The sequence below is a fragment of the Rhinolophus sinicus genome, chromosome 14 (genome assembly GCF_057876585.1).
Source record: "Rhinolophus sinicus isolate RSI-liver-muscle chromosome 14, RSI-T2T, whole genome shotgun sequence".
Lineage (NCBI taxonomy): Eukaryota > Metazoa > Chordata > Mammalia > Chiroptera > Rhinolophidae > Rhinolophus > Rhinolophus sinicus.
The window spans coordinates 82,470,139-82,495,653 of NC_142514.1; the positions used below are offsets into that span (position 1 = coordinate 82,470,139).

At 46.8% G+C, this 25,515-nt stretch overlaps 1 protein-coding gene across 2 annotated transcripts in view; it reads left to right on the forward strand.

Moving 5' to 3' along the window:
- The first annotated feature begins 1,211 nt into the window (after window positions 1-1,211).
- The window catches only part of GFOD1 (Gfo/Idh/MocA-like oxidoreductase domain containing 1), a 101,208-nt gene continuing 76,904 nt past the window's right edge, over window positions 1,212-25,515 (forward strand). Inside the window, exon 1 of one of the 2 annotated variants that reach the window (XM_019742993.3) lies at window positions 1,212-2,178. In XM_019742993.3, coding sequence (XP_019598552.1) covers window positions 1,926-2,178 — 253 coding nt within the window. In that variant the 5' untranslated portion in view covers window positions 1,212-1,925. Of the gene's footprint in view, window positions 2,179-12,502; window positions 14,399-25,515 lie in introns of those variants that run through there. The other variant, XM_074335209.2, reaches the window with a different exon arrangement.

Genomic DNA, 25,515 nt, shown 5'->3' on the forward strand with positions numbered 1-25,515 from the left:
TCTCCAGAGATTTTGAGCTAGAGGCCAGGTCCCGTGCCCTTCCTCCCAGCACCAGGTGGACGCAAAGCAGGCATTCAATGAATATTCATTCATTTATTTAGCAAATGTTCACCGAGTGCCTATTACATGGCAGGCAGGCAGGCAGGGAGATCCCTGCTGAGGAAATGGCGGGAAACCAGACATGCGCAGGATCCCCACAGCTCCAAGGGGCTCTGCGGGAGCCTCACCCCCATTCCCCAACCCCAGACACCAAGGTGAGGGCTCAGGACCGAAGCAGGGGGTACAAGCAAGGGAGTAGAGAACACAGGAAGCGGTGGTGAAAGAGGTCAAAGCGTCAGGCCCCGAGGCCGGCGTGGCATCTGGTCAGGGCGATCCCTCCGTCTCTAAACCTAGATGCGCATACACACACACCTGCCGCATCCGCTTCCGGGACCCCTGTCTGGCTGCGGCCGCTGATTACAACAGTGTCTACGCTGGCGACAGCCTCTCGGGGAAAGCAGAGCTTGTCAAGACAGTACTGTCCGGGAGGAAGGAGGCTGGAGTGTGCCTGCGCGAAGCGAGGGGTGGTGCACGACTGGAGCAGGCTTTTTTTAGGAGAACTCTCCAGTTCATCGATTACTTTGGAGCCTGGATTCCAATCCCAGGACAGTTGCTTACCTGTTGTGTGACCTTGCCCAAGTCACCTAACCTCCCTAGGACATCATCGGTTAAATGGGTTTCCAATAACCTGAGGGTTGGAGACAGGAGCAAGAGAGAATGCCTAGAAATGATTTCCGGCAGGAAAATTTCCCGGAGCAGAGGTTTTAATTACCTGCTGCTCACACTTCGCTGAGTCCCCTGGCTTCCCCTGGGCCAGGGAGCCGGCTGCTTTCTTGCCAGGGACCTACGACTCACCCGTAAGGGCGCGCCCAGCCTAGATAGATTTATTAGCTTGCTTGGGGCGTGGTTTGGAAAGCGGCGAGGAGTGGAAAGAGGTGGTGGAGGGTAGAGAAAGGGAAGAAGCGGAGGGGCTAGAGGCGAGTGAGGCGGAGCCGGGGAGGAGTCCGGCTGGGTTCCTGCGCCCAGTGCTGCGCGCACCCACAGCCGGCGGCGGCGGCGGCGGCGGCGGCGGCGGGGCGGGGGCGGTGCGCGGTGGCCAATGGCGCGCGGCGCTGCGGCGGGGGCGGTGCAGGAACAACCGACCGCTGACAGCCAAATTCCCCAACTCCGCCCTCGTCCCCGCGGGATCCCGGAGCCGAGCGGGCCCGGGCCGAGGCTGCCCGAGCCGCGCTGCGAGCGAACATGGCAGCAGAATGAGCAGGCTGGCGCCGGGTTGTGGCCGCTGCCGCCGCCGCCGCGCTGCAGCTTGAGATCCGCGCCCGGCGCCCTCGTAGCCGCGTGTTTAGCCGACCTCTTGGTGGCCGCTGGATTATTTCATTCCAGGCGGAGGGCGGGGAAGAAAGGGGACCCCGCAGCCGAGCTCGTCCGGGCTCTGGTAACGTGTAGAGGCTTGTGCGCCCTACTCCTGACTGCGGAAAAGACGCGGGAGAGAGCCAGTCCCGGGCTGCAGCGGCGCGGGAGCGGGGATGAGCCGGACATGGAGCGGCCTCCGCGGGGCGCACGGAGCCAGCCGGCGCTGCGGCGGGGGTACCGCCTGAGAAGGGGTTCCGCGGGGCTTCGGGTCCTCGGGCGTCCTGGTGAGATCCCTGCCACCGCCTCCGGGAAGGACGGGAGCCCTGCGGGGCGGACTCTGCAGCAGGCACCGTACTGAGGCGCCCGGAGATTGCTCCGTCTGCAGCTGAGTGCGCTCTTGGCACCCGGGCGCCTTGCCCAGGGCACAGCGGCTGGCGCACCGCGGCGAGCCGGGTGCAGGACTAGCTAGAGGGGTGTGCACGTGTTGGGCTGGAGAGCTGAGCTAAAGCAGAACGAGACGGACCTGAGCAGCCATGCTTCCCGGGGTGGGCGTGTTCGGCACCAGCCTCACTGCCCGTGTCATCATCCCGCTGCTGAAAGACGAGGGCTTCGCGGTGAAGGCGCTGTGGGGCCGCACACAGGAGGAAGCCGAGGAGCTGGCCAAGGAGATGAGCGTTCCCTTCTACACGAGTCGCATTGACGAGGTGCTGCTGCATCAGGACGTGGACTTAGTGTGCATCAACCTGCCCCCTCCACTCACCAGGCAGATCGCAGTCAAAACCCTGGGTGAGCGATCCCTCCCCCCACTTCTCCTCCTGCCTCCTCTCCTTGCCTTTCCTGCTGCTTTTCTCCTCTCGCCCCCTCTTCCTCCCAGAAGCTTACATGGCACCTACGCTGACCCGGGGACCTGAGATCTCACATCCCACTCGGAGCGCCCGCCTCCCTCATCCCTGGCCCTCCCCACTGCGCTTCCCTCCTTGCTTCTGACACCACCTGGACGCGCTTCCCCACGTGTGTGGCGCGGAGGCTGAAGGAGGCGTGTGTTCCGGGGATGCGGATGAAGCGGATCAGATGCTGAGGACTGAGGATGCTTCTCTGAGGGAGAGAAAACTAAGTCTCCAGCTGTGTGTGTACTGCCCGAGTGTGTGCGTGCGCGCCTGTGAGAGGCGGGTGCGCGCCCAAGAACACTTGCCCCACATACATCTCGGGTTTTCCTGGGGGCGATAGACGATCTGAGGTTTAGCAGCTGTGGCGCCCTGCTAGGATAGTTTGTTTCTTTCCGCTATGTGTTAGTTTAGTGTGAAATTAGACACATGACAATCAGCCGGAATTATCTAGTTTTCGCTGAAAGCAAGAATGGCGGGAGTGGTTGCGTGGCTCGGGGTGGGGGAGTCTATTGGCTCGTCTTCAAGCTTCAGGGGGGTTCATAGGTTAGTAAAGGCTGGTTTGATGAAACCAGAGGGATTTAACTTTCGAGTGCGGCAGCTCAGGAATTGTCTTCTGCGCAGATTGGAAGTCATATAGCTTCAATTTTAGGGGATGGGTACAGTAGTTCCAGAGGCACAGATGCTTTGTGGGAAAAGGCCCAACGCTGCCAGTTTCACATGGAAGCAAGCAATAGTTCCTCCTGAATTCCGTCAGGAATAGTTCCCAGGCCTGGTATTGACAAGTATGTTGGGGATGAACTCACCACCCCACACCATCCGGTCCCCCCACCTAACCCAGGCAGTCTGAACAATCTTAGTACTGTGCCAGGGTCTCTGCCATGCCCAGAGGAAGAAGCTCATGTTTTGTCCATCAGCAGTTCTCACACATACCTAAGACAATCCCAGGAAGATTGCTCACTCCTCACTCTCCAGACAAAAATGTTAGAATTTTATTGGCGAGGAGAGAGACAAAGCACAGGATGCCACATTAGAGAAGAATTACAGGGGGAGAACTGGGAAGGAGCAGGGACACCACGCAGAAACCAGTGGTAATTTATAAAACTTGGAAAGAATGTTTGATTTTTAAAAACAGGATTAGGGTAGGTGAAACGCACATGTAATTTAATTCTATCTTCAGAGACCTATGGCCAGAATGTAGAAATCTTTCTCCCTAGAAAGCCATTCTTACCAGGCCATTCTGCTATTGACTCTGATGGGACAGCTGATATAATCAGCTTCCCCAGGCTGTCAGTTTTCACATTAATTTTATTAAGCTTCTGACCTTTGTTGCCTGGTTTCTTTGGCCTTGAACTGAATGTCACTGGCTAGCATTTCTTTTTTGTTTGCTGTAACCTACGTGTTGGGTAGTTAACCTCTGTGCTTACAGTGGACCTATGCATATCAAACAGATCATAGCCATTTTATAGCATAAATCTATTAGGGTGATTTGTATAAAACAGATCCGTGTGGAGCACATGTGTCCTAGAAGGCATATGACTGATCCTATCAGAAGGACCTTGTAACATCCCTCCTCCCCTCTAGGGTGGCCCAGTCCTGCAGGTGGGCCCTAGAGCAACCTTAGAGCATGTCTCCAGGAGAGTGGCAATTTGGGGAACGAGGATGTTCCTGTTTTCTGACCATTGTTGGTTCTTTAGCCATGAAAGTATTTACTGGCTTTGAGAGAAGGGCACAAATTATATTTTTCTGGATACTTCTTCTGTTCTTTCAAACATCATTGTGATTTTATTTTCCTTGACAAGACTAACATGAGGTACCTCTTCAAAACCAAGTGTAAGAGGCATATGGAATAGACTTGGTTTAATGTTCACTGCTAAGGAATAGGGTTTTGTTCATGTTTTCATGGTAGGCCGTGGGCTTTATTTTTATTCCTGATTTTTCAGGTAATTTGAGGTCATCTGTGATTATAGAAATTATAGGGGTATTGAATTTAGAGGTGGCTAGACTTTAGTCTTGTTCCAGACTTCACCTTCACTGGAAAATCCCCAGAGGTCACTCTCGTGCGAGTACACCTCAGGGTGGTCGTCTGGGTTTGCTTTGCTCTCATGGTGAGAGGTTCAACACACACAATACAGGAAGTGAAAAACCCCAAACAGTTATCCGGCTGGTCTGGCCGTTTGGGGGTTTATAGATGCTAGTGTTTTGCCTAGCATTGAAAGAAGCCAGTCTTGACTAGTTCTGGTGAATTGTCCTTTTAGCAAAAGCCTGGGCCGTCAGTTGCTTGCCCAGCAATGGTGAGAGATGTGTGGCCCCCATCCATTCTTGTAACTGGTCACAGGACTGTCAATGGGAGGGGTTGGTCTGGGGACCCTAGAAGAATGAAACTTGGAATCAATTGAATCACAACATCCTCCTTTAATTTCTAAAAATTTCCTTGAAATCCTTACCTTAGTGAACTAGGCATTTCTCTGTTGCAGAGACTTTTCTGTAATGTATGATTTCTAATGTCCAGGGCTACCTCTTGTTAAGTACCTAATATGTGCCAAGCAATGTGGCACAATGTTTTAATCATTTCATGATTAAAACAATCCTCTAATATAGATATTAGCTCCAGTTTACAAATGAAGCAACTAAAATTCAGAGACCTGAGTCAAATCACTCAAGAACATACTCCTGGAGATGGGAACCCATCATTCTGCCTTCCCTGAAATCATTTCTTCCTCTCTCATTCCCACACTTGCTCCATTGCCTCAGTTTTTTCTCTCAGATAATGGCAGCCTAGGCGAGGTATTTGGAGTTGTCCTTTATTCCTGTTAACCTCACGCGTGGAATCAGTTCCCAAATCTGGTTGATGCCAGCTCCTTAATCCCTGTCGTATCTCTTCTCCTTTTGCATCATTGCTTCCTCCATTCGAAGGAACTAGTTCTTACCTAGTTTCTGAATTAGGTTCCAGTCAGCTTCTCCCCATCCCTGCCTCTATCCACTTTCCATACTGCAGCCAGAATTACCTTGAAGAACCGCAGACTTGATCATGTACTTCTTCCCCTAAGAAAAGCCCCAACTTCTTGGCATAACAGGAAAGAGCTGCTGGCCCTCTGGAACTCCATGAGCTAAGCCAAAAATACTGCTGTTTCCTTCAATGGACCTGTTGGATTATACGTCCATGCCTCTGTTAGGAACCTTCTGCCTTGTGTTGGTATCCCTGTTGGTTCTTCAAGACTCAGCCCCAGTGGTATCTCCTCCTGAATTTCTCCCCCTTCCTCTGTTCCGTCCCCTGTGGTCTCAGCACCATGGGCCGCCATCTTTTCTTATACCTCTTTTAATGTATTTCTTTGAAATTTAAATTTTACTTAGTTATTTTAAATAGGTTACATATTTACATGGTACCAATTTCAAATGCTATAAAAGTGCACAGTGAGAAGTACATGCCCCTCAGTCTCTGTCCTTCAACAGGAGGCAGTCACTATTCCCTGTTTTTTGGTCTCATTTTGAGGATTTTCTTAAGTATATACTGGCGAATATGTGCGTGAGAATTTTAAAATCTTTTTTTACACAATTGGTAACATCCCACTATATATACAGATTATGTATATATACGCACATATACAAATATATGTATAAAAAACTCAAAATATGAAAGTGTCCTTGTTTCTATTTTTGGCTGCATAGTATTTCATTGTATGGCTAAATCAAAATTTATTTAACTAGCTCCCTGTTACTCAACATTTAGGTTGTTTCCAATCTTTTGCTTATACAAACATGTAGTGAATAATCTAGGGCATATGTCACATTGCACACACGCTAGTCAAAAAGTATGTGCTCATTTCATTTAACAAAGACACTGTCAAGTTAACCGGTGCCTGAAATGACACTGCTGTTTGCTGATTTCCTCCTGTGTCTCTCTTCGCAAGCCCCGTCACTGCCTGGAGCCTCCTCTCCTTTGTTTCCAAAGCTGCGTGGCATGCAAGGCCCAGCACAAGTCCCCAGGCTGCTTTTGCTGTCTCAGTTTGTCTTCCTGCAATGGGCCATTCCACCTGGACTGTGCAGTGAGCCGCATGACTGCCTCCTTGGGTCTACTCCTGTTTCTTACCCAGTCTGTCCTCTAATACAACAGGTAAATGACATTATATGTGGGCACCATGTCTTCCCCTGCTCAGAACCTTGCAGTGCCTTTCATGGCACTTGGAACAATATTCAAGCTCCTCGTCGTGACTTACTTGATCTGGAATGGCCCTGCCTAGTAATCTCTTCCACCTCTCAGGCGATTGCACACTCTCCCGGGCTCCCTAGCCTCCAGGTACTTGGTCCTCTTCTTTTGTTCCTTAAACACCAGTCCTTTTCCCAATCCTGGACCTTTCCAAACTGGCTCTTCCCTCTGCCTGGAAGGTTCTCCCTCACTCCTTTGAATGGCTAGCTCATTCTCACTTTCAAGTTTCAGCGCAAATGTTCTCTATTGGGAGAGCGGCCTTTCTGGAGCCTCCCCTTTCTATTAAAAGTCTTCACCCCACACCTTTCAGTCATACCTCTATCATCCTCTTTATCTTCTTGGTAGCACTATTCCAGTTTGTTATGATCTCTTTCATTTGTTTGCTTGTTCTCTTATTTGCTATATGTCTCCCCAACTAGAATGTAAGTTCTGTGAGGTAGGTCCTTTGTCTGCTTCGCTCACGCGGGTGGCCTTATCTCCCCTAGACAGTTAGTCACCTAGTAGGCACACTATAAATATTCATTGAATGAATGAATGCTTAGGGAAGGCAAAAGGTTATAAACAGAATGTATCAATCAATGCATAACATTTTTGTCCTGCATGCAGTAGCCTAGTGCCTCTCAAACATGAACTTGAATTACCTGGAGATCTTGTCAAAATGCAGATTCCAGGGACCTGAGATTCAGTAGAGGCTACAGCAGCCAGACACAAAGATGTGATGGCGCTCTGCCTTGGGGACAAGAAGATGTCCCCTGCCATGAGTAATTAACCTGGTCGGGGAACCATGTTAAAATACCTGTTGCCTTTGTGTGTAATGTGATGGCATCTGTTTTCGTGGTCCCTGCGTGATTTTTGGGAACAGTCGTGCAGACGCTGTTGGGGAAGGCTCTCCATGGGATGGAAGGCTCCTTTGGGACAGTGAATAAGCTGTAGGGTTTCGTTGAGCTTTGATCTGGCTGCACGTTGATCTTGCCTCAACTTGTTTGGTACCATTAGCTAAGGACCTGGAGCAGTACGCCCTTTCCTGTCCGACTTCACAGTGTCAGCAATTGCTCAAGGTTGAGGAGGGCGAACAGGGGTGAGAGAGCAGGGAGGAAACGAGGTTGAGACAGGGCTCCGCTGCTCATGGTTACCCCACTAGCAGAGATACAGCTGCAGGCAATGAAATGGTGCGTTTTGCCTTGAGAGTAACCATTTTGAAATCCCAGCAAACCCTGCCTTTCCAGTTCTTCCTTGAAGTCTCTCCTTGAGCTCTTCCTATCTGAACACTTTGTGGGCAAGCTGACTGCATTTTGCTCGGTGAGTTTCCGCGCCTGAGCACTGAGTGAAATGATTGTGGTCTGTCAGTTTGGCGTAGAGTTGAGGAAGCCCTGAGGCATTATGTAAATGAAAGAAATGACTCTATTTACTGTTAGGAAACGTCAAGCATCACCAACCTCATTGCATCTAACTGAAATTAGGCACAGTTGAATGATTATTTCGTAGATGATATCTGGCCTTGAAAATGTACACTTCTGCAGAAGTTTAAATTGGAGTGAGAAGAAGCCAAATGAAGAAGTTGGGCATTTTGATACCTGAAACTGGGGAAGACCAAAAAGAAAAAGTGGAAGTAAATAACATGTTTTAAGGGTTTCACCAGTAAATAAATACACAAGTGATTAGTTAAGTATCTTGATTGAGGAGCATCATGGCCTGGCAAAAAGAACATCGTTATATCTAAGATGTGGTGAGTCATAAAACTAACCAGTGGTAGGAAAGGTCAGCAGGATACAGCTGTGTGACTTTGGGAGAGGTAACCCTTCTTCCTGAGCCTCAGTTTTCTCATCAATAAAATGGAGTTAAAGATCCTATCCTATAGGGTTGATGTAACAAAATTAGAGGGGGTATGTAGAGACCTAGCCTCTGGCCCCCCCTTAGTTATCTGCATAAGCTCAATAAATGTTAGTTTTACTTTTCCCCAGTGTGATCAGTTCTTTAACTCATTCCGAATGGTGCTTTTGAAGATATTTTTTTCTTATTTTCTGAAGAGATGATTCCCTCTGGCAAGATTCAGAAAATACGGTTACAAGTGTTCTTATTTTTAGAAGGGAATGTGCATAAGCCAAGAGTCAGAGGTCGTCTTTGCTGAGAATCCAGTACTTGCTTCACAGATGCACGATCTAGAAAGTGCTCATGGTGTTACCAGGAGCTCACCATGCTCCTATGAAAATTTTTTGTTATTGTGAGAAGGATGCAGGGATGTCTCCTGGAACTCCAGGGCAGGGATGTCGTGGGCCTCAGGTACCTGAAAACCATGAGCTGCAGGAATTTGACCATTTTGTGTTCGGCTCCTCATCCCTCTTTAGACCAGCCTCTTCTGCCTCAAGGGCCCACGTGGCGGATAGAACACTGTCTACACACAGCTCCCCAATACAAATGTTACCTGTTCATCCACCTGAAAAGCGCCGCCCTCCTCCTGTTCCCCGCTCCCAGTTCCTGCGTGTGCCAGATGCCTTCACCTGGTTGAGTCTTTTTGGAGGTTATCTCCTCATGTGGGGGATATATCATAAAATGCTTCAGGGCGGTGGGGTAGAGGGATTCAGAGTGGTCATTCTGAGCTGGGCCGCACTCCAAGAAGGTGCTAATTAGAAGAGCACAGACTTGCTTGAAGATTTCACAAATATAGACATTTCTTGATTCTGTGGGCTCTTTATCCACTTTAGCATTTTGCTGCTTTTATAATGACCACAGTAAAACTGTAGAAAGAAAAAAAATATATGTGAGGATCAAATGATCATGTGATGATCATTGTAGTTACTATTATAAAATTTAGGATGTATATATTTTTAAAGTATGTGATGGGAAAGTAGAGCAACATGACCGATTCCGTGGAGTTTTATGGTTGTAAGCCTTTCCCGAGCAGCTCCTGTGTGGCGTGTGCCAACAGAGGATTGCGATGAGGCATAGACCGTTTGTACTCAAGTGTCAGCATAGGGCCTCAGAGGAGTCAGGAAAAAGACTGAGCTCCCTGGAGGAAGAAGGATTTCTGTTTTCAGACTACCTCTGCGCTGGAAACGGCAGCACCAACTCTTCCCTAGGTCTTTAGTCTGTTGTCCTGCCCTGCAAATGCTGGACTTCCCAGTCCCCATAACTGCATGAGTCAATTCCTTAAAAGCAAACCTCACTCTGTCTGTATAAATATATATACACACATGTCTTCTTGGTTCATTTCTTTGAAGAATGCTGATGGATACAAATTTTGGCTGGATCAAGGCCACCTGGCCAGGCAAGTTGGGTGATGAGACACTGGGCAGATATGTCACAAGTGTAGGTCTGGAAAGACTTGTCGGTGGAGAAGCTGCTCCAGTGAGTTCAGCCGATGGGTGTAGGCCCCTAGGAGAGCGTCTTTGAGCATTGTCCTCTAAGCAGGAAGACCTGGAAGGCCAAAATTCTTGGTTCAGACTCAAGACAAGGGGATGATGAGAAAAAGGCTTTCACACCCTCACAGCTGAGAGCGACAGTGACCTTTCACACTGGCCAGTTCTACCCCTCTCAGCAGGGTTTTGGGGAAGCTGGCCTCTCGGGTTTGGGAAAGTCTGGGATGCCTTGGGATTTAGACTTTATTTGAGAATCATTAATGACCTTTAGAGTATTTAAAAATGCAAAAAAATAACTTTACATTATAATGATATGAATTATTAAATTTCTAATTTCCACATATAATAGCTTGTAAGGTATTAAGATGCTGTTTTAGTTAGCATAATACCCATAAACTGAAACTACATAGTTTTGAAGCCCCAAATTAAGGTGGTTTGCAGCTTTAGCATTGCTTTAAAAAAAAATAGCTTGAGATATACTTTATATATTATAAAATTCACCCATTGTAAGTAATTCAATGATTTTTTAGTAAATATATATAGTTGTGCAACTACACAGAAAGTTTTAGAATACTTCCAATATCCCAAAACGTTTCCTCATGCCTGTTTGTGGCCAATCCCCATACCTACCCCAGCCCCAGGTAACTACTAATCTGCTTCCTGTCTATTGTTTTGCCTTTCCTAGAAATTTCATATAAATAGAATCATAGAATCATATAATGTGTAGTCCTTTGTGTCTGGCATCTTTCACTTAGCATGTTTTTGATGTTCATCCACGTTGTTGCCTCAGAAGTTCATTCCTTTTTCATTGCTGAGTAATATTCCATTGCATGGGTGTACCACATTTGTTTATCCATTCACCATTTGATGGATGTTGTATTGTTTCCAGTTTCTAGCTATTACGAATAATGCTGCTCTGAACATTTGCATGCAAGTCTTTTAGAGACCTGTGTTTTCATTTCTCTTGGATAGATATCTAGGAGTGAAATTTCTGGGTTATACGGTATACTTGTATATATATTTATCTATTTAAGGAATTGCCAAACGGTTTTCCAAAGTAGCTGTACTATTTTGTATTCCTACCAGCTATGTAGGAGAATTCAAATTTCTCTGCATCATCACCAACACTTGGTTTTATCAATCTTTTTTATTATAGCCATTTGTAGTGGTATCTCATTATGATTTTGATTTGCATTTCCCTAATGACTAATGATGTTGAATACCTTTTCTTATGCTTATTACCCAGTCACATATCTTCTTTGGTGAAATGCGTATTCAAATATCTTGACCAATTAAAAATTGGGTTGTTTGTCTTATTGTTGAGTTGTAAGCATTGGTTTTGTGATTTTTGTTATGTTCTTAAGTTAGGGGTAGTAGTTTTGCGTTTTCAAATACTTCCCTTTATCTTTTATTTTGGAACTATAGACAGCTGAAATAATTCTCCATCCCAAGTGACATGAGCTTTGCCAAATAGTCATTGAAATGATTCATTATTTAGAAGAGCGAGGCAACCATGTGAGCGGATGCTCATGACCGGCCTCCAGCATAGCCCTGGGCCCTGCCGTGCACTGAACATTCTTTGAGGGACATTTCCAATTCGAAGATTATTTGAAATGCTCTAGGATCTTTTAATCACTTATTTTGCCCAGTGCCTGGAGAGTGTTTCTCTTTTTTTTTTTCCATTTATTTTTTATTTAATAAATACTTTTGAATGCTTATAGCCTGTGTTAGCTGTGGTGGGAAATACACCAGATAGTAAGATATGGTCTTTGTCCTTGAGAAAACATGGCATACACAAGCACAACAACAATGCAACGAAATATATGATTAAGTACAGAATGAATCGTTATATTGCAATGCCAGGAAGTGTTTGCTTAAGACAATTGAGTAACCCAAAAATATCAGTATTGAATTAAGGGTCAACCACCTGGATAGCTTCCCAGTGCCAATCTATAAAGGTTACTGAAACAAAGGGGGAAAAATAGAGAAAATATTTAAATAGAATTCCCCTCAAAAAAAAGTGCTATGTGTGTGAATGGTGGACTTGCAGCCGAGTGAGACCTGGAAGGGCTTCCTCTAATAGGTGGTGAATTACTAGATCAGAAGGGCTGGATCTAGTTCACGGCTGAGCTTTTGTTTCGCTGAGTGGGGAACTTGCGTTTGAGGTTAGAGATAAAATGTAGAGGCCTGTGAGGAAAGGCCACACTGGTCCCTAGGGCTCTTCCCCTCAGGCAGTGTGGGTCCCTGAGGAGGTGTCCCTGCAGATAATGGATGCTGTCTGAAAGCGAGAAAGAAGGAATTCCTGAGAGCTGGAATGGTCTGGGAAGACATTTTGGAGGAGGTGGGGTTATACTGGATGAAGAAAGGGTAGGATTTAATAATTGGAAAAGAAGATGTAGAGGCCTCTATGATGTAAAATCCTCTTCAAGGAACCACTTGGTTATGTAGCAACACTCTGAGGAAAATTGTTTCCTACGGTTGACCACCGAGGACAAACTTAGAGTGGTTTAAGAATGTCCAAATGGAAAACAATGATCTTACCTAGAATTAATTTTTTGTTTTGCCATCAAATTCCCCCAATCCCCTTCATCAGCAGTAGTTCCACTTGCATCTTTTTCTCCCCTCAGATCCCAATGGTGACAGTCACAGATGACACAGCTCTGGGGTCGGCAAAGGAAACAGCTTACAGGATTGTTGGAAAGAACCCCGTTGAGAGGAGCACAAATGACCGCCTTAAAGGGTGTGAAAAGAGCTGCAAAAATGGATTCAGCAAGAAACCTTATAAAGACAAAAGTTCCCTGTGTGATGGCATCGGGGCTGCTATGGTGGAAAGTAGGGTCAGCTGAGGAGAGGGTGAGCTGGCCATGCTCAGTTCCTGGTTTTGTGTTTGTGCCGGATGGTGGTGGAAACTCATGTCCCTTTGTTACACAGTTGAGCCCGTTTTATCCAAGGGTCAGTGGTCAGCTGGGGCTATGACTTATGGATGAGAAAAGATGAAAGACTCTCTTTGGAGATGGACACTCAGTGCATGATGCGAGGACGTGCTTGTCAGTGTTAGGAGGTGAGAGTTCATGGAGAGTGTGAGGTTACTGCCGAGTACTCTGCTGTCCTGGGAGGTGGTTCTAGGGAAAGTCCACAGTGGTGGAACGAATAGTTACTTCTTGACTTGGGGTCCAGGTCAGTCAACAGAGCCTTGCTGAGGCTCTGCTGAATGCACTGGCTAAGCTTCTAAAAGCTCCCCAGACATAACACACTGTGTATGTTCATTGCTCTGTTTCAAAAGGAAAAGCTCATTGTTGAATTTGGTGTCACCCTGCAGAAAGTAAAGTGAAACACTGTTTTCATCAGTAGAAAAGTTGCCCCGTCACACTGCCTGGGGTTGATTCCTGGCCTGGCCACGTCCTGCGTGGCTGTGGATTTCCTCCTTAACTCTTCTGAGCCTCAGTTTCTTCATCTTTAAACTAGACAATAAAAGTACCTAGCTCAGAAGGTTGTTGATTTAAACAGGGATTTATTTAAAGTGAGTGCTCAATGAATGTGAGAATTGTGCTTAATCAGAAGTTATGGTGATCAGCTACTGTCCATTCATTCTTCCCTTAAGCAAACATTTATTGAGCACCAGCTGTATGCCAGGCACTCTGTAGATCTGTGCTTTGCAATACAGTAGCCGTTAGTCATACGTGGCTCTTTGAATTTACATCAATTAAAACTAAATAATATAGAGAGCCCAGTTCCTCAGTTTCCCTAGTCACATTTCAAGTGCTCAAAAGCCACATGTGGCTGGCTGTGGCTACTGTATTGGACAGTGTAGCATAGAGCAATTTCATCATTGCAGAAAGTTCCAGCGGATGGCACTAGTCTCAATACTGGGGATGCAGCAGTGAACACAGCAGTTATTTATGCTTGATCTAAACATGGATTTTTGAGAAATGCAGACTCTTGGGTGTGCTTTGTTTTCTCCCAGGAATAGGATGATAGGGTATCTACACAGTGGGTGACTGGAGTGTCGTAAATAATTAGTAGAGGTTTAATGAGCTACATGCCTGACTTTCTTTATTAGTAAGGACTCTCTTATTAATAAGAGGGATATGTGCTGTGGCAAGTTTCCTAAAATCCCCATTAAGTGTTGGGAATGGGCAACCAGATAAATGACACCCCTGCCCACTTTGGGGTCATCACAGATACTTTAGGTAGCAGATGTCACAGATGGGGACAGAGCGATGCCGGCGCAGGAATGCAGCCTTCGCTCCTAGAAGACAGCAACCCTGCGGGGCTTTTCCTCCTTTTGCCCAGAGCACAGAGAAGCAAAGGAGGGCAGTGGTGGAAGGGACTAGATGCAGGGCTCTTAGAGAACCCGAGAGAACACTCACAAACCAGTTCCTGCGGAAGGAAAATTGATTTCACAGGAAGGTTGCTTTCTACCCTACGGCCAACACACTGCGTGACTCTGGGAAATGAGGTTTCTGACTGAATTCCTCCTTCCTTCAATCCTCCTGTCCTTCCCTTCATCTGAACGGAAAGGCTGAATAAGAACGAATGCACAAAGCGTCAAAGGATAGGTAATTACTATTTTGCTAGTTGTTATTTCTTTTGTTCCCCTTCAAGTCCCATTCACTTTGTGAAAGCAATATCCATTTGTGTGAACGTTCCTTAGGAAACTGGGACTTTGAAATTCCAGCTAGTCGGAGCTTGGAGGGAGAAGTGAGTGTGCATTTGTGAGGGTGTGAGCATGTGCGTGCACACACACACACGCCTGAGTGTGTCTCTGACCGAAGGTCTCTTGACTGAAGTTAAGGGCGAAGTAAGGATTTTAGATTACCTGTTATTTAAATGTGTCATTGTCAGCTCCTCTCATCTCCTACATGAATAAGAATGATCAAAAGTGGGCGGTGGAAAATGAGATTCTTTCCCTGGCTCTGTCTCTTCCCCTTTTCCAATAGAGCTGGGGTACACCGAGGAGGGGCAAGCAGCAGGTACCATATTTCCCCAAAAATAAGACCTGGCCGGACCATCAGCTCTAATGTGTCTTTTGTAGCAAAAATTAATATAAGACGTGGTCTTATTTTACTATAAGACCGGGTCTTATATACTATACTATACTAAGACCGGGTCTTATATTAATTTTTTCTCCAAAAGACACGTTAGAGCTGATGGTCCGGCTAGGTCTTATTTTCGGGGAAACATGGTATAAACATCTAGGGGGGAAAATCTGTTTGTCTGAACTTCTGCTCCTTCCAGCATCACCACGTGGGACATTTGTTTATGCCGCGCAGTAACCCTCTCAGAGACTCCAGGTTTAGAGCCCGTGGGGATATAGCCTGTCTGGATTGATATGCACAGCCTTTCACATTTAGGGCACAGAGGCAGCCTGGCTTCCCCCAGGAGGCCCAGGGATACCCCAGTGTGCATTTGTCTTGGAACTGAGACTTAGCTACTCGTGCTTACCCAAATGCAGTGGGCCGCCGTCCACAGCTTGCGTGCATTGGGGATGTGCACTGAGCAGCTGACGTTTGCTTTTCTCTTTTGCAGCCTCCATGACCCAGGAAGGTACTGACAGGTGTGCTCATCACTTCCAGGGCTGGGGAAGCCAGTGGGATTGCACTGGCCACATACTCTGACAGGCGCATCTCTACTTGGGAATTTGTCAGTTTTCAACTAGTTCAGTTATATTCACCATCCATTTTTTAAGTATCTCTAATGTGCACGGCTATGTTTTAGGTCATGGGTGGTGAGAAGAGGTCAAAGATGTATAAAACCTGGTATCTGCCCTGAAAGAGCTTATAATCTATCCAGAACCTACCTCTCACTTTTGAAATGAGAAGAGGAACTAACATTGTATTGAGCCCTTACTGTGGACCCAGTCCAGAGTATAGCATTGTGCAGTGCCATCTCGTATCCACCTCACAACCTACCTTCAAGGTGGGCATGTAGCATCTCCATCTTACACCTGAGAAATGTAATTGTAGGGAGGTTAAATCTCACTTGTCGATTCTAAGACTTTTTTTTTCACACTTTAGCATCTAAAATAGAGGTATGTCTTACAATCGATGTTATGTCACTGTTTAATTAGCAGAGACTTTTCTTTCTTGGTAGTAAGTAAAATAATTGTAGGTCTTTGCCATGGTGTTGTAGATTCTGTGAAATATGGTATTTTGTCAGGTTCACCCAGCTGAAAAGAAGTGGAATCAGAATTCGACATAGGTTTGCCTGACTCTGAAGCTTGTGTGTTGACCCTCACAGCATGCAGCAAAATCCATGGTCCGGTTGTGCTTTCTTTTATAACTGTGCAAAGGCCATGTGATTTTCACAGATGACGTATGTAAAGGGGGAGATGACTGAACTGGAACTCACATCACCTGGTTCCATAACTGAGGAGACAGTAGCACAGGGAACTGCGTATGGCAAACAGGACGTTGAAAGATTGAGAAAAAGTTAATTATCTTCTTTTCTCTGCTGATTATAATCTTCCTTTTAAAGACGCCCACAACAAATGGCAAACTGTGGTATGGATAAGACAGAAAGAAACAAGAGGAATGCATTCTATCATTTGTCCTGGTGTGCTCTGGCTAAGTGTGGTGTTTTTCCCTGCAGGGATCCATTAGGGATGTGATAGTGGCCTTTCTACTGTCCTGGAGAACCATGAAAGGAGACACAGGCCAGCTCCCTCCCCCACACGACTGAATTCTGGGAAGTCCCCATGCAGGCCTGTGTGTTTATCATTGTCACAATGTGCTATGGTCAACACGCCTAGGAATGAGGCAGGTTTGAATTCCAGGGCTGACCTGGATTCAGAAAGCGCTGCGCAGGACTAGAGGGGGGAGAAACAGCCAAGACTGCTGCTACGGTTTGCACACCTAGACTTGACTATACAGCCCATCTGGTCCCACAATAGCCTTTGACTAAGTCGTTTTCCTGAGTAACTTAGGTCAAAAGCAGAGAAGTAGCAGGGAGACTGGCCAGGTGATTTGGCATCGCCCAGGAGGTCGTGTGAAGAGCAGAAAGAGAGTACTCCTGGTGATCAGAACACCATGACCTGTCATCTAATGCCTGAGGGACACCAAGTCTCAGAGGAGTTGAGTGGCTTGTCGTATTCACACAGCTGATTGTTGACAGCTGAGGCAGGACCAAACCTGGGGCTCTAGAGAGTGTTTCTTTTTCCTTTTCAGATATTTAATCACTCAGGGCCTGTGTTTCTCCAACAATGAGAAAAATTGGGGAGGTTGGCTTCTGGGAAGCTCTCAGAAATAATTCAGGAAATAAGCTCTGGGAAATAACGTCAAGTAACTGAAAAAAACCTGTATATACAAGAGTGTTCAGTGAAGCCTTATTTATTCTACCGAAGCCCTAGAAACAAACACAAATAGTCCACAGTAGGGAACCGGTTAGGTAAACATGGTAAATACAGTTGATTAAATAATAAATAGCCATTGGAATTATGTATAGGAAGACTATAGCAGCATAGGGATTTTTTAATGATATAATTTAGGTAAAGAAAAAGGATACAGAAATATTTGTATATTATGATAACCTTGTATAAAACATACATGCCCAGAAAATTAAAATCTGATAGGTAATAAGCCCACATCCAGTGGGCCTGTAGGATTTGGATTTTTATATTCTTCTCTAAATTTTCAATTTTTTAAAATATGGTTTTAATGGAAAAAATAAATTTATTTTTCAAAAGAAAGAGACAATAACATGGGAAAAATTGTTTGGTTGGGATGACTTTCCAGTTCTTACGTTCTGTGAGACTTTGAATCTGGGACAGCTGTCCCCAGGCACATGCACACGTTTATGCTGAAGCAAAAATCAGTCCAGCATTGGCCAAAGGGAAGAGGTGGTCTCCCCGGAAGTGGAAGTGGGTGTATAAAGGTCCGGGAGCTCTGCTGTTGTTCAGGGGAATAATTGGATATGACTCTGAATTTGGGGAGAAGCCATAGGCTCTTGGTTGTAGGGTACTTTGAATTATTTGTAATTCTGACGGTGTGTGGCCAGAACCCAAGTGCTGCTGGAAAAGGCTGGTGCAGTCCCATCATTTTCCTCTACCTCCTGAACTTACCCCAGGCTGGGAAGAGAAGTTCTTGTTGGCTTCAGCCTTCCAAAGAAATATAGGAATGGTGCAACTGCAACATTTCCAGTTTTCATTTCCCCTTTTGTTCGCAGGGAGTTCTCTTTTTAGCTAAACCTGGGCTGATGTAGGTGGTGAGTAGTGTCAGAAACCCTGTTCTGAGAACATTCATCACTATCTGCTGGCATTGCTTTCAGGGCTGTGTGTGTGTCGGGGGTGGGGGGCGATGTGCTGCCATCAAAAGACTGTTGGCTTGGGACTCTGGACAGGTGGTTCTTATCTAGATATCACAACTAATTAGCTGTGTGGCCTTGGGCACATGACCTCACCCCCTAGATTTCTGCTTCCTTACCCATAAAATGCAGGTATCACAGTGGGTTTATGAGTCCCTGGCAGTTCCCACGTTGTGTATCTACACCAATAACTCACTTTTAAAGCTTGGCACTGACTGAGAAAAATTATGTGGTTTGGTAAATATTTTTAAGTGCTGTCTTATTACTACTGCTGTCAATTGTATATTTTTTTTGATCTGTTACACAAATATACACAACTGTCCCTTATAATAGGAAGTAGTTTTCCCTTTATCTGCATGGGAGGAGATGCATGCATTCCAAGGACAAAGGGGCATGGATGGTGTAGCTTAGTGGGAAGGCTGCTTGTCAACAGTGTGTGTGTGTGCCCCTGTGTATGTGTGTGTGTCCATGTGTGAATGTGTATACACGTGTGTGTATGTGTGTGTGTGTGCCCGCCCACATACATTGTGCTCTTGAAGGTGTGGAGGTTTTTTCCTTTAATGTCACTGCTGAGAACATATCTGTACAGGTAACTGCTACTACCAGCTGTCAAGCTAGCAGTTCAGTGGGGTTCGGTATAATTTCTGGGCACAAATTTATCAGCACAGTGGGCATTTGGGGTTAGCTTTTTCAGCAGGTGCCCCCTTAAGCAGATAGTGCTTCATTGCACTAAGAAAAGTTGTAGTTTTGCCCAGGAAGAACAACGGCACTGTTAGCAGCAGATCAAAGGGATATTCGTTCCCAGCAACTCCGGGCCAGAAATTGCAGTGGGGACTGTATGGGAGGCCCCACTACAGACTGTAGTGGGGACTGCACACACTTGAGTAATTGGCTGGGTGCAGCCACTTTTCATGCCTGTATCCACACAAGATGGGCCCCCTCTGCGTGTAGTCACCCTTCCCAAAAGGCAGAGCGTGAGATGTGAATCGAGGCTGTTGTTACTGACCATCCATCGCCCTGGGAGAGGAGTGAGTGCAGCTCCTGGGTTGGCATAAAGACAGAGAGGGTCTTGAAAGGAAAACAACTCTGTTTACTTCTCCCATCCTTTCTTCTTGTTATCTCCTAACTCAGGTGGAAAATCCATGCCATATGGCAACACTAAGAAGGCACAATAATGTCATTTTGCACCTTCCATAGAGTTGCACGAGCAAAGAATCAGACACCAGCAGAGAATGACGTTGCTGATTGAGGCAGTATTTCTGCCTGTGTGGGACATTTTGGGGTCACCCTAGATTGGGGCAAGGGGTTGGCTCCTGCCTTTTCCAGCACTAATTTTACACTTGATTTCAGTGTTTGACAGTGATTATAAATGGGAAGGGTTCCTGAGATCCCACCTAAACCGAGTAGTTCTTTGTATTTATAGAGCATCCTCTGGGTTCTTCCCAAGGAGACACTTGGTGTGGTGACAGTGTCCTGAATCAGATGGGTGTTGGATGACCCAGGTTTCATTTTACGTTTGCTGATGGTGCATATGGGCCTTTTTCTGTTTCCTTAACATTCTTAGGGCGACAGGAAGCCGTGGTGGAGTCCTGTTCCTGATGCTAACTCACTTTGTGGCCTGCCACAGCTTTTAATGTCATAGTCTCACTTGCTCTTATAAAATGAGGGGTTCATTTACAATGGTTTTCGCACTTGGCTACACATTAGGAACCCCTGGGAAGGTTTTGAACACCTGATGTCCAGGCTGCACCCCAATTACTTAAGACTCTCAATTACTTAAGAGTCTCTGAGGGTAGGAGCTAGGCATTTGTTATTTTTAAAAGCTCCTCAAAGTTAAGGAACTTTGTTTAAAACAGTGCTTCTCAAACTTTAACGTGATCTGAAGCACCTGAGCATCTTGTTAAAATGATTCCATAGGTCTGGACGGGCCCGAGATTCTGCATTTCTAACAAGTTTCCAGGGGTGTTGTTGCTGCTGGTTCACAGACCAAGCTTTGAGTAACAAGGTTTACGATCCAAATATGAGCCATGGTACAAGGCACAATAATTATGTTTGCAAAAATGTGGCACAGGCACTATACTACAGAAATGAGCATAGAAGAAGCAGCGATTATTCCGGCAGAGTAAATCAGGGGTTGCTTACTAGGGGAGGTGGCATTTGAGAGACATTTGAGTTTTCTTTGGGCAGAATATGAGTGTGTGTTAGTCAGGAAAACTTCTAATTCTCCAGAGAAACACAACCAGTAGGGTGTGTGTGTGTGTGTGTGTGTGTGTGTGTATGTGTGTGTGTGTGTGTTTATGTGTGTGTGTGTGTGTGTAGGTAGGTAGGTAGGTAAGTAGGTAGATAGATTTTAAGAAATTGGTTTATGCAGTGTGGATGCTGGCAAGTCTAAAATCTGCAGGGCAGGACAGCAGGCTGGAGACCCAGGGAAGAGTCGATGTTACAATTCAAGCCTGAAGGCAGCCTGTGGGCAGAATTCCCTCTTCTTTAGGGGTTATCACTCTTTCTCTTAAGGTCTTCAACTGATTAGAAGAGGCCCATCCACCATTGTGGAGAATAATCTGCTTTACTAAGAGACTGGTAATTTGAATGTTAATCTCATCTAAAATATGCTTTCACGGAAACATCTGGAATATCGTTTGCCCAAATATCTCAGTACCATGGCCTAGCCAAGTTGACACAATTAACTATCACAATGAGGGAAATGGTATTCCAGTTTCTTTCGGCCTTTGTGAGCCATAGGACCATAGCTGGAGAGGAAGGAGCTGGGGTCCAAGGGAGCAAGAATGATTTCTGGGCACTTCTTAATCGTTGTTGCTGATGTTCTGACAAGTCATTTATTCTGCTATAAATGTAGAAGGGCCGGACTTCACAAGCCACAGAAGTGGTGTGAGCTCAGCCGTGGGTCTGTCTGCCCACCCTCTCCTCCTCCCCTGCCTGAGTAAACACTAGAGCCCAGACAAGTGTCTGGGTCCTTCCAGGTTCCTGGCTCTGTGCCCAGGGGAAATGGATTACCATGGAAGAGCACACAGGGAAAATCAGGTCTGGAGGGAAACCCGCGTGTGGTGCTGTGCAGCACGCTGCCTCCCTGTCTCGTGACCTGAGTCATCTGGAAAAGCGGGAGAGGAGCAGGGGCAAAGCACCCAAAAATCTGTCGCTAAGGACCAGGCTGTAGTGCAGGGGGTCTAACTTATTCTGACCCTGAGCCACAGGACTTAATACATTTTACCTTGTGGCCCAGTTGACATATAACTATAAATGTATAGATATAGGTAACATATAGGTGTGTATATGTGTATAAATAAAATTGAATAAAATTGAAAAGTTTTGTGACCTGCAACTTACTTTTATTTCATTGGCACATGATGTGCTGTGATATTTTTCTCTTCTCTCTTATTTCATTAAGAAGAAGGAAAGCTGGTACTGTCCCACTGAATTGATTTCTTAATGCTGAATGGATGGTTCCCTGAGGTAAAAATGACACCCAAACACTGGTGGAGAGGAAAGAATGTGGAGAGGCTGGTGATCTGAAGCAACTCCGTCCTGTACAACTTCCTGTGGGGATGAGAATGTTCCGTTGTGCGCTGTCCGGCGTGGGAGCCGCTGGCCCCATGAGACTGTTGAGCGCGTGAGATGGAGCTAGTGCAAATGAGGAACTGAATTTTAAATTGTATTCCATTTTAATTAATTTAAATGTAAGTAGCCACATGTGGCTAATGAGGAACTGAATTTTGCATTTTATTCCATTTTAATTAATTTAAATGTAAGTGGCCACATGCGATGAGTGGCTCCCACGGTGAACAGCCTAAATCTGGGGTGGTGCCTTGCCTCTAAGTAGCGGGGTGGCAGTGAGCCCCACTCTCACCACACCCCCTGTTGCACACCCCCAGCCTTCCCGTGCAGCATCTGTTAAAAAGCAGGCTGGACTCAGCTCCACCTTTCTGGATTCCGGTGGTCAGGCCTAATGCTTACGTGGGACATACAGTTAATTAAGTGCCCGGGCAGTGTTACAGATAACATGCTTTGCATTTTTAAATGCTCCTTAAGAAACCTTTCCCATCTTCCGTTTCAGTGGCTTAATTGCTCACCTGTGTGACTTGACAGTTTGAAAAGAGAGATGCTTTCTGCTTAATGAAATCTTAGCAGCCTATCTTGACCAACTTGCTGATCTCCGAGGATGGCATGTGCAACCTGAACTGCTCTCATCAGTGGCTTTCTTCTAGAGGAAAGGAAACCTCTTTCCAGGCAGGTGTCATGGCCCAGAGGAAGACAACACTACGAATTTGGGTGCATAGGTTACCACCAGGGTGGGTTTGGTTTGTTTTGTTGTATGTGGTTTGCAAAGCTAGTGATTACGTTTGAGGTTTCCGGGACAGCATTTTGTTTAAATTCTAGCACTTGGAATTGGCAAAGACCCATGTTTCACCGACCTCAGGGCCCTGATGGAAAAGTTAAGGATCCAGGCAAGTATCAGGGAAGAGGTGATTTCTTCCTCATTGTCCGGAAAGTTCTGGCAATCAGTCAGCCTTGAGTGAAGTGGGCTTTGCCTGGGCGCATAACTCAGCTTGTTTTACTTTGCAGAAAGCGACTTCTTCTCCCAGGCCCTCATAGATGAGCGTACTGACAGTGAGCTGGGTGGGAAGCTCAGAACCTGTTGACTTGTGCTGAGCTGGGAAGGGATCTGAGGTGTTCTGCCAGTTCTTTTTAGCTCTGATGGAAGGGGTAAAAAGAGAGACAGAAATTCTAGGAAGAGCCCCAATTCATGATATTCAGAAACTGGCAACAATATCACCAGCCCTCCTTGGAATTAAATAGCCCCAGGAAGCTAGGAGCATTTATCTTCTTCTTGTTTTTTTCCATGTCTAGATCATGAGAGTAGTTGTAAAAATAGTGCAATGATAGCACTGCAGATGAGCTATGTCAGATCCCCCAATACATAAACACAACCCCTTTTGTTAAAAGCATAGTATTTGTCATGTGCCACACATCTCACTTAATTCTTACGACCACACTTTTGAGGAAGTAGTTATCTTCATTTACGGATGGAGAAATGGAGAGACTCCATAACTTGCTCAGTGTTACACGGCTAAGAACTGGTAGCGTTGGAATCGAACCTGCAGTTCAGGCTAATAAACTGCTGTGCTGCCTCTCAACCTCTGGCCTGACAAGCAGAAGTGCCCCGTGGTATTGGTGACTCGTTGCAATATCCTTGGTACACACAGATGGTACATGAGGCACCTGATGGCATCGTCTGTGCCCATCACTCTGAGAGGTGAGATGCAGGGCCTCCGCTTTCTGGCTTCTGAGCCTGGCTCGTGCGTTTTCTGGGAAGAGCTGAGTCTGGGGTGAGGTGGAGTGATGGAGAAGGAACCTCCTTTCTCTCTGAAGTCAGAGGGAGGAATTCATGTGAGGGAGAGAGTCCCCCGTACATACCAGATAAAGGAAAAAACCAACAGCACGCACCACTCATAGATTCGACTGACAGAAACCAGCTGCTGCAGGAGGAATGGGCAGTGTGAGGGCAGAGTGGTACCGCCCTGCTCTGGAGGGTGGAAGGGGTGAGCAGACCATGGATGGAAAAACAAGGTGGGGAAGGCTGCTCTGGCTCATTAGCCGCCCAAGGCTGCAGTGGAGGAATCACAGCTGCAGTAGCTGACTCAGGAGACCCAGGGTGTTTGTTCCAGATGGCATCGTGGCAAGGGTCTGTGCAGGGCTGGGCGTGGGAGGGCAGATGCCTTCAGTGAAGCTCTGGCTCTGTGACACCACAAAGACCGAGCCTGTGGGGCTGAGAGCTGCCCAAGGTGATCACGAGAGCAGCGATGATGGAGAGCCCGCCATGTACAGGGCACTCCGCCAGGGGCTGTAAAGGAGACTCAAAACATGATGAGATGCACTCCCCGATTCCAAAGGGTCAAGTTGGGAGAGCTAAGGTGTACGTTGTACAAGAACAGAATAAACCAAAGGCTGTCAGAGTGGGAGTGTGGCGTCTGTCCTCTCATGCTGCTCTGCTGCGTGCCTCTCGATGTCAAGCATGACCAGCTCAAGGTGACCCGCTGTGCTCAGGGTAATTGTGACTCACTGTGTGCCATTCATGTCCTTGGTACCTTGGAGATACGGGAGTCATTGGTTCCCGTCACCCGAGAGGTGGAAAATGAAAACTAAGGCAGATTCTGGTACCAGCCAGAGGATTGATGCAATTCCCTTTTTTCTCTTTCAAAACCTGTCCATCTAACACCACTAATTGGTGGCTCCTGGGAGTCCCACTGGGATTACTGAAGTTGGGCTCAGCAAGGATTCAGCCGTTTATTTTGAGTCTATTAGAAGCAGTGTGAGTTGGGGGTTCCTGCCCTCGGGGAGTTTACAGTCCCTTGGGGGAGGTGCTGCGATACAGAGTGACAGGGCTATGCCAGCCTGGGGTCACTGCCATGGGGGGTCAGAGGAGAGGACAGGTGTGGGGCACAAAGGGGGACTCAACAGAAGCGTTGGTATTTGAGTAGAGCTTTAGCAAGGAGAGCTCTCCTGGTGAGGAAGCAGCGTGAGCTGATTTCAGGCAGGGAGTGAAGCTGGAGATGCAGAACCGCAAAGGGCCCTAACACCAACCCAAGGAGCAGAATGTTCTCCTCTGGGCAGTGAGGATGAGGGACCTGACGAGCCCTGTGTTTAGAAGACCCCTCGGGTGGCAGTGCAGGAGAGCCTGGCGGTGGTGGGCACAAGAAGCACGGAGCCAGCACGGGTGGTGGTTCCTCACTGTGGCTCCTTAGCAGAGTGTAATATAATAAACACAGGCAATAGAAACGGAGACCCCCAGAAGGCAGAATCAGGGGGGTGGAAGGGGAGCGGAGAGGAGAGGCTGAAGGGGGCATGCGTTCCCTTCCACTGGGACTACTGCGTGTGTCCCTGATGGGCGAGAAGTAAACATGAGTGTTGTGATGATCTAGAGCTGCTGACACACTGCTCCAGGACAGTGGCTCTAAAACCATCATAATCATGTGTTTCGCTGACCAAGCTGGAGGTTGATTGGGCTTCCCTAGATGGCTGTCTCTCAGGGTCTTCATGCTGTTGCAGTCAGGTGATGGCTGGACCTGGGGTCTTTCCGATGGTGCGTCACACATCTGTCTGGTACCTGGGCTGGGAAGATGAGATAACTGGGGGCTGGAACAGTTGGGGCTCCTCAGTTCCCCACCACCTTCTCTCTCATCTTTCCACATAGGATTTTAGGGGTGGCTGGACTTTTTACGGAGTGGCTGGAGGCTGCCAGAATGAGTGTCCCCAAAGAAACTGGCAGATGCTGCTGTGACTTTTTCTAACCAAGGCTCTGAAATTGTGCAGTCACTCCTGCCTCATTTTGGGCATTGAGGCAGTTACAAAGGCCCCC